Source organism: Clarias gariepinus, chromosome 7 (genome assembly GCF_024256425.1).
Source record: "Clarias gariepinus isolate MV-2021 ecotype Netherlands chromosome 7, CGAR_prim_01v2, whole genome shotgun sequence".
Classification (NCBI taxonomy): Eukaryota; Metazoa; Chordata; class Actinopteri; order Siluriformes; family Clariidae; genus Clarias; species Clarias gariepinus.
The window spans coordinates 19,819,508-19,828,462 of record NC_071106.1 but is presented as its reverse complement, the minus strand read 5'-3'; the positions used below and the strand labels follow the sequence as shown (position 1 = coordinate 19,828,462).

The window sequence follows — 8,955 nt, the reverse complement described above, 5'->3', positions numbered from 1 at the left end:
TGCTTTTCACAAACAGTGATTGTGACTGTTCGTTGTATCCTCAGTTTCTACTGTAGCTCACAGTAGCTTTGCTTAGAGCAGGATAAATTTTTCAGTTGTCACAAGCAACACACTTCAAAGTCAGCCTCTGAGAATGATTCTGTTTTTAGTTTTGTTTTTAACTTCCTTTCATGTTAACTTGATTGTACAAAGGTTTTGCTCAAAGTTACCTTTAACAAATGGTTTATGATGATAGTTTGCTTTAGGTAAAAAAAAATGCAGCTGATCAAATAGATGACAGACTTTGCATTTTGGAGGCTATGACCATTTTCCACCTCCTGAATAAAAGACTTTCCATCTATTGAGGTCTCATTATTAACAGGCTGTATAGCAACACAAAAGCTTTCTGTATCTGTTACTTTTCCATGTAATGCTCTTTTATTTGGTCTATAATCTCCTCAAAAACACTTCAACTGATTTAGAATTCCTCTGCCCGTATCATAACCTGGATTCCCTGCATGCAACACGTCACCTTGTTTCTTCAACAGCTCCACTGACCCCATATTAAACTCCACGCTGATTTTTTTTTTTTATTCTCTTCTCACTTTCAGAGCCCTTCATTCAGAATTGCACATTTCGCAAATTTTAGGTTGCATTCAAATGTTTTATCCAAAAATAACTTTATGAAGGTTGTTTTCTCTGTTACTGTGTTTTTATTGTTTGTTATTGTTATTTATTGCATATTTGTATGGTGACATTATATTATTATATCATATATTATTATTATTATTATTATCATTATTATTAAAGCAGCACAGTGGTATAGGGGTTAGCACTATGGCCTTGTGGCTCCAGGGTTGAAGGTCCATTCTGGCTCAGGCCTCTGTGTGGAGCTTGCATGTTCTTCCCGTGCTTGGTGGGTTTCTTCATGGTTCTGTGGCTTCCTCCTACAGTCCAAAAACATGCAGATTAGGTTATTTGGCATTCTTAAAATTCCTGTTGTGTGCTTGTGTGTCTCTGTGAGTGCCCTTAGATTGAGTGGTACCCTGTCTAGAGTGTACACCGCCTTATGCCCTAATCTCCTGGGATAGAATCTAGGCCCCTCCCCCTGTACAAGATAAAGTGGTATAGAAGATAAATGTAATCTAATGTAATCTTGAATGAATGTATTATTATTAAGATTATTATTATTATAGGCAGCTTAGTGGTTAGTACTGTCGCCTTGCACCTCCAGGGTCTGGGTTTGATTCCAAAATCGGTGTGGATGGAGTTTGCATGTTCTCCACATGCTTGGTGGGTTTCCCCTGGGTACTCTGGTTTCCACCTAAAAACATGCAGATTAGGCTTATTGGCTAATAACTTGCCTGTAGTGTATGAATTAACACGTGTACTGTATATGTGTGTGTGCCATGCGATGGATTGGCACTCTGTCCAGGATGTAACCTGTCCTGTGCCTTAGGGCTCCTGGGATGGGCTACAGGCCCCCTTCAACCCTGTATAGATGATGAGTAAGATGGTGAGTCATTATTATTATAACTAATACTACTAGTACTGCAGATGCTTAATAGTCAGAACTGGAATTTCCTACATTCTACCAGAGCCTGAAGAAATTCAACTCCATATTCAAGTGTTGCATTGAACTTCTAGCCGCCTAACACACACTGTGACTGCACTACAATCCCTGCACTCATACACATTTTTCACATTTCCATCATTTCCCTTTGATCCTGTTAAGCTGCTTTGCAACAATTACCAAGGTTAAGAGCTCTATGCAAATAAAATGGAATTGAATAGTAGCAGTGGTATTTCTAGTGAAGCATCTTCTTAAAGTCAGTTAAGTCAGTGCAAAAATGAGGTGTGTGTGTGAGAGAGAGAGAGAGAGAGACCCGCCTGAACAGATAAACCGCTTCCATTCATCCATCTCTCCTTTCTGCCCTTCATACCACACAGCACACACCCCTCCTATAAGCTCCCTCAGTCCTTATAGTGGACCATCAGCGTCCTGACCTCGTGTCTCTTCACTCTCTCCCCGCGGGACATGTCTGCTCTCAGGATGGTGCGCGGATGAAGGACATCTCCGGGATCCGGCGCGTGATCAGTTCACTTCTCACTTCTGCACATCACACTCTTCTCCTCTCTCTCTCTCTCTCTCTCTCTCTCTCTCTCTTTCTTTTCTTCTGTTGAAAGCGAGAGTGTGGACGAATGAGCACACCAGCCCCGGAGTTAGTAATATGAACTTTCTGCCAAGTGGAATATGTTTCTATTTGTCTGTGGCAACCTGCTGGTTCACATCGAGGGTCGACTCATCGTGGTGGTGGGTATCGCAGGAACAGGAGACCACATCTTTTTTCTTTTTATTATCTGCATGCAAAGTTTTTTAACAGGATTTTCCAAAAGTCTGCATGCATAAGGGAAATGAACACTTTTTATAAAGTAAAATATCATCTATGGAATTTCTTTATCAACACAAACGGGAACGTCTCTATAACTCACAATGAGCTCGTGCTATACATGTAATTGCTTAATAATTGCATAATTAATTACTTTCTAAAGTAATTAATTAAAAAACTTCTCCCAGAGATATGGAGATGTCGGGTTACCATGTGGACACTAACCAGTACCTTTTTCACTGAGTCTGGGGCACCTTTATTCTTGTCCTTTTAAAAAAAAAGTTTAAATGGACAATGATTATGTTTTAATACTGTAGAAGCACGTGATTCATGACTAACACTGTACATTTTTTGACTTTTTGGAGGATATCCTAAGTGATATCTGAAATGTGATTCGTTTTTTCCCGCCTCATGCTGTAGGTACATGGGCACTCTGGGCTCGCAGGTGATGTGCGACAACATCCCGGGTCTGGTGAATAAACAGCGGCAGATGTGCAGGCAGCACCCCGGGGTGATGCAGGCGATCAGCGGCGGAGTGAACGAGTGGATCAGTGAGTGTCAGCACCAGTTCCGCCATCAGCGCTGGAACTGCAACACTGTAGCGAGGGAACACAGGGTGTTCGGCAAACTCCTGCACCGCGGTGAGCAAACACACACGCACGCGCACGCACGCACGCACACACACGCACGCGCACGCACGCACGCACGCACACATTCGCACGCGCACACATTTTCCGCACCTAACGTTTAAAAGCCGTTATGTAAATCTGATCTCAACCTTAAATTACACTACATTAGTCAAAACACAGAAACTCTCTCATTATCTAAAATACGATAAGCCTTGATTAGGTCGATCATCCATTATTACAGGTATAATTGTACCAACTCAGTGCCACTAATGTCCTATAGAAAAATTTAAAATGAACTTTCCAGCTTTGACCCGAGGCTCGTGGATCTCTCCTACCCCAGTCCTCAACACGCTCAGATGGTCAGATCTCACACAGAATTAGTTTAGCTTGGCATCTATTTTTTCTTTAAATAAAATTCTCAAAAGAAATAAGTCAATGCATAAACTCTGCCACACACATTTTCTAACATGTGTGAAGGAAAGGATGCTTCTCAAGCTTTACTCATTTCTGGTTCAAAATAAACCAGAAATGATAAAAAATCTGTGTACATTTTTTATTTAGCAGACCTTTGAAAATATATCCCAAATATTTTTAGATTGATGGGTTTTTCCTCAAGTTTCGCAACTCCTGGTGATTCCATAGGACTTAATATGTCAGCTAAGGGTATTTTACTTGTATAAAGCTGAAACATCCTTCTTTGAACTGTATCTTAGATTCTTTATTATGCTGTATATAATTTATTGCATTTACAGCTGCTTCCTTAATCTCTTCGAAACTGCTCAATCATGACTAACATCAATTGCAGCAAAACAATTTCTAAGAGATCTCTCCTGCTTGATAAGGTTATAAAATGTAATTGAACTAATAATTTCTTTATGATTGTTGATTTTTTTGTAGATAACTATTAGATGTTCTTTCTTTCATGTGGAGTTTTTTCCATTTTACTCTTTTCCTTTTCAGTTGATTTATGTAAGCTATTATGTAATTTGCTCGAAATAGCTGTAGTTTCAAAAATGCATTGAGCAATCAGATTAAGCAATAATTTAAGTGTGATTAGATGACTAGGCATCAAAGTAATTGAGTTGTTTTTTTCCTACATATTTTGAAACATAGAGTTTAACATATTTGTTGTCATAAAGCAGCCAAATAAAGTTCCAGGACAGGGTTAAGAGCAGCAAGGGTTACAGACACAACTAATATATACAACGGCATTTTTTTTTTTCGTCTAAATTCTTATTTCATTGCCATCATCAGTTTTGCCACACGCTAGTCCAAAATATTTGGTAACTACAAAACTCACTGCAAAACTGTTAGTTGTACTACAGCAGGTTTATGCTTTGACATTTTTTTTTTTTGGAAACCTATATTGGATTATGGGTGTCCAATCAAGACGTATCAACCTACTTTGTTTTAAGAGTTTCCTAAGACTTCCTATTAATACATCAATCAGACAAAATAAAGCTGTGACTGCAGTGACTCTGAACCCACAGTAATAATATTCATTTATAATCATGTCCTGGGTCTATTACAAAAATGTCAACACTTGATATAGCAAGTTAACTTGGAGGACTCTTTAGTTAATCTACTCCTCTGCTTCTGAAAAAGAAAGTTGATACAAGTCATTATTTTATGAGTCAAGCACATATGCATATGAATAGGTTTAATCCATGATTCATGAGTTTTGTGAATTTCTGTGCAGCTTTATACAAGTGAGTATAAAAACATGCAGTGAATGACATATGGTGTAAGTAGTTCTCTCCGATTGTAAAATCTTATTAATGGGAACATCCACACTGACACTTAGGGCCATTCTCCCATGCCCTTTCAACTGGTCTACTCATATAAGTTAACTTAAATCTCCGTCTTTAATCTTTTCCCTTTGGTATTCAGACCTCCCAGTAAGGCCACAGACCCATCTTAGGGCATTACATGGGAGGTTTCTCAGTGGCATTGTGAGAATCTACTTAATGTCAAAGTCAGTGCACTAATTTAGGACAATTGCAAGGATTTGGTGGCAAAGATTTTGCCTTGTACTGACAAAGCTTACAAATGAAAAGCTAAAGCTCATAACCCCTGCTCCTGTTGCACTCCTTTTCTGCTGAATTGGTCGCTTTTGTTCTTACTCTCCATCCCAGTCTCTTTCTCATGCGCTCACAAAACATTAATGTTACTTATTCACTCATTCCTTTCTCATACACACAAAGATCACTCTCACTCATGATCCACATCCTGATCATTTGGATTTAGAGAGTCTTTGATCCCAAAATAATGGCATGTTTAAAGGCAAACCAGTAGCAAAGGAACATCACAGTGTTCTCTTGTAAGTGTCTCTTCTGTTTGAAAGGTGTAGTGTCTGTGCTTGTCAATGACTAAAAGTTAATTGAATGGGCCAGAGTTTGCTGCGTTTTATGTGCTGGGTTTTTGTGCATGCTTACCTACATTTCTGTATTTCACATTTCAACTTTGCATATGCTTAGGCAGTCGTGAGGCTGCCTTTGTGTACGCTATCTCCTCAGCAGGCATGGTGCACACACTGACCAGAGCCTGCAGTCAGGGGGAGCTGGACACTTGCTCCTGCGACCCGGGAAAAAAGGGCTCATCACATGATACCAAAGGGCCTTTTGATTGGGGTGGATGTAGTGACCACGTAGATCATGCTATTAAGTTTGCCCAGGCATTTGTTGATGCAAAGGAGAAGAAGGAGAGGGATGCACGAGCACTTATGAACCTGCACAACAATCGTGTAGGAAGGAGGGTAAGTTCTTTTATTTTTATGAATACTGTTTAATGGTGGTATCACCATGTTTTTCCTTAAGAAAATAATAGAGCAGGATGTTGCTTACCGCTTACCTTTTTTAAATCTAGTGCTAATTCCAGGGTCATTTAAATAACATTTTCAAGCTGATTATTGGAGATTCTACTGTAATGTCAGAGCTTAGTTTTAAAGTACTTATTTTAATCACTTTTAATAAGAGCATGGAATAATCCTGTTTAACCTAGCATGAGTGTGACTTGGAATCCAAGTCCATCCATTAACAAGAAAAACACAATTACAAAATTTTCCATGATGAACCATTCCCCCCCCCCCCCCCCTCCACCCCTATTATCTAGGCAGTGAAACGTTTCCTGACTCTGGAATGTAAATGCCATGGTGTGAGTGGGTCCTGCAACATTCGGACATGCTGGCTGGCCATGAGCGACTTCAGACAGACGGGCGACTACCTGCGCAAGAAGTACAACAGCGCCACCCAGGTTGTGATGAACCGATATGGGACGGGCTTCACCACTGTACACAGGAAGTTCAAGAAGCCCACAAAGAATGATCTGGTCTACTTTGAGGACTCACCTGACTACTGCATATGGGACCATGAAGCTGGTGAGCTTTTGCTGAGCATTACATCATGCACTATATATTCTGTATATCTCAGGCCAGTAAACACCTATTGCGGTGTATTTTTGTAGAAATATCTGTAAGAGAATCCATAAGCATAAGCATAATAGTAGTTGAAAAAAAAAACTGGATTAACCGACCAGTATGACATGCTCTCTTAAGTCCTGGCATATTCTTCCACTAGCTGTGTTTCTCCACCAGAAATCTGTAAAGCATTAGTCTTGCCCCTGAGCCTAGTGAGAATGTAATGAGAGAATGGAAGTCATTTAGCCTGCTATTACATTCACAACATTCACAGTAGTCACAATAGAATCCTGAATGCAGTTGGCTAGTGTCCCCGCAAGGCATGAGACTATCTCTCTGTAGCTTTTCATGTGTGCTTATGCTTGTATGTGCGAGTGTGTTGAAGTGTACTGAATAACACCAGGTGTGCCTGTGTGGAGTGCGGGAGGGGTAGAGGTGCCTGACAGGCTGCAGATGATCCAGGGCTATCAAGTAACACCGCGCTTAAGACACATTACCACAGATCTGTGGACAGCACAGGAGCTGAAACGTGATCCCCGCTCTCAACCACTATAAATTACTGGCCTCACCAGCACACCTCTCTTCTGTCTGCCCCTGAATGGGCAGAAATATTTAGAGTCGTAGGTCATGTCTCATAACTTCCCACAGGGTGCATGATGATCTCTCTGAAAAATCTCTCAGCCCATGTTTTTTTCAACTTCTTCTGAACTGTGAATTCTGTTTTCCCAAAAGAATAGAGGACCATGTATAAATAAAATGCATGATCAAATGACATACTGATATGCCGAAAGTGCTATGCTTTTCCAGTACCCTTAGTCATATGCACCTTGAAGTTCGTGTCATGGAACAAGTGATGACGGAATTGTTTTGAGACACCACGGTTGAAGTAAAATGGCAAACGTGCATACATGTCGATCTAAGTTGAGTTCATTATGAAAAGGACTTGGAGAGGAGGTTTCAAGAACAATCCTAAGATGAAGCTGCTAGGGCTGCTAGTGTGAAATCAATTCCAGGAACTGCACATGCTAAAGTCATCTTGTGGCACGCCTCACGTCCTAATTCAATGAGCAGATGCAGCTCAGGTGATGATGAAACCAAAATCGTCCTGGCATACCAGCGCCATTTGGATGGTCGAGTGGGGGATGGGGACTGCTAGGTCATGCCTAAACACATCTCACAATCGCGTGCAAGACACCAGCACTGACGAATCAGGGCAAGGTCTACCAATTAAATGAACCTTCAAAATATGCAAGTTTAAAGGTTAGAATGGAATTATGTAAGACAGCTGACATTAATCTCCTGTTGTGTTTGTAAAGGTTAACATCGGTGTGTTCATAGTTCATGATTGTTCTCCCAGTGCTATGTTGGGCCATCAGTCTGAGAGCCCTCATGCGCAAAGCCCTGGGAATTTTCCCAGGATGCCACATGAAAGCTAGGGTTGATACAAGGTCTTTAACAATTTCGATATCAGCGGTCGATCAGTGCCGCACCAGTCTCCACGCCGGGCGGGGTTGTCTAGATTAGGGCTGTTGAAATGAGCACGCGATGAAGACTTGCAGCTGCAGCTGATAGGTCCTATCATCAGTCCCTCATCTTATGAAGGACCAAGCGGTCATCTTCTTACCCAGCACAGTCTGCCCTTCTGATATTAACTTTTAAGATAACATATAATAGTATAATGATGTGTTGAATTAACAAGTTTTGAGTGGTGTGCCTAAAAAATGTTTAACAATGACAAAAAAATAAGCTAAAAAACAAATTCCTATATATCACACTGTACATTGCTCACACTTGTGCTGAGTGTGTCTGTCTCTACTCTTGAAGGGTCAGTGGGCACGGCTGGGCGTGTGTGCAACCGGACTTCACATGGAGCTGACAGCTGTGAGGTCATGTGTTGCGGACGAGGTTATGACACTTCCCGCGTGAGCCGCACCACCAAGTGCGAGTGCAAGTTCCAATGGTGTTGTGCTGTTCAGTGCCGCGACTGCCATGAAGAGGTGGACATCCACACGTGCAAGGCTCAATCATGACCACTGTCAACCACGTATGCTGGTATTGACAAAGCACCTCTTTGTAGCACTGTAGGACTGATCCAGGATCAGGTTTTTGTGCCTAAAATTATTGCTTATGAGGGCTATCACAGTGCTGGTGAAGAGCTACACACTAATCCAACAAACACACATTTATACATTATAAAACCAATCATTAGAAACTAGGACAAAATAAATGAGCTGAAAGCTTCAACAAGGCATTGGTCTAAGCAAGTCTCTAAAATACAACCTATTTGTATGTTTTTTTTTTTTTTTTTGCATCTTTTTGTTGTTCCCTTTTATATGTTAAAGGTATTTATTAAGTGCTGTATTAAGAGTAACTATCTTCAGCATTACAATGTATGTGCAAGTGTAAATACAAGCTATATGTTATTTAAAATAAAGCTTACATGAATATAATTTTTCTATGAGTGTTTAAAGTAATTCATTTTTATTCTAATTATGTGTGATTTTTATTATCAAATTAACTAAAATAGTGGGTAACTCCAAGG

General features: G+C 40.4%; 1 protein-coding gene across 1 annotated transcript; it reads left to right on the top strand.

The window, feature by feature from the left end:
- Nucleotides 1–1,968: 1,968 nt before the first annotated feature.
- On the top strand, nucleotides 1,969–8,687 carry wnt2 (wingless-type MMTV integration site family member 2). The gene is made up of 5 exons (XM_053500424.1): nucleotides 1,969–2,293; nucleotides 2,790–3,010; nucleotides 5,476–5,753; nucleotides 6,110–6,374; nucleotides 8,238–8,687. Exons 1-5 carry the CDS (start codon nucleotides 2,211–2,213, stop codon nucleotides 8,441–8,443), a joined length of 1,053 nt encoding a protein of 350 aa, XP_053356399.1. The 5' UTR covers nucleotides 1,969–2,210; the 3' UTR covers nucleotides 8,444–8,687.
- Nucleotides 8,688–8,955: the final 268 nt, after the last annotated feature.

Coding starts and splice junctions, on each gene's coding strand:
- wnt2 (XM_053500424.1), top strand. CDS start 2,211: ATGAACTTTCTGCCAAGTGGAATATGTTTCTATTTGTCTGTGGCAACC. Junction 2,294..2,789: donor AGGGTCGACTCATCGTGGTG/GTGGGTATCGCA, acceptor CTCATGCTGTAG/GTACATGGGCACTCTGGGCT. Junction 5,754..6,109: donor ACAATCGTGTAGGAAGGAGG/GTAAGTTCTTTT, acceptor CCTATTATCTAG/GCAGTGAAACGTTTCCTGAC.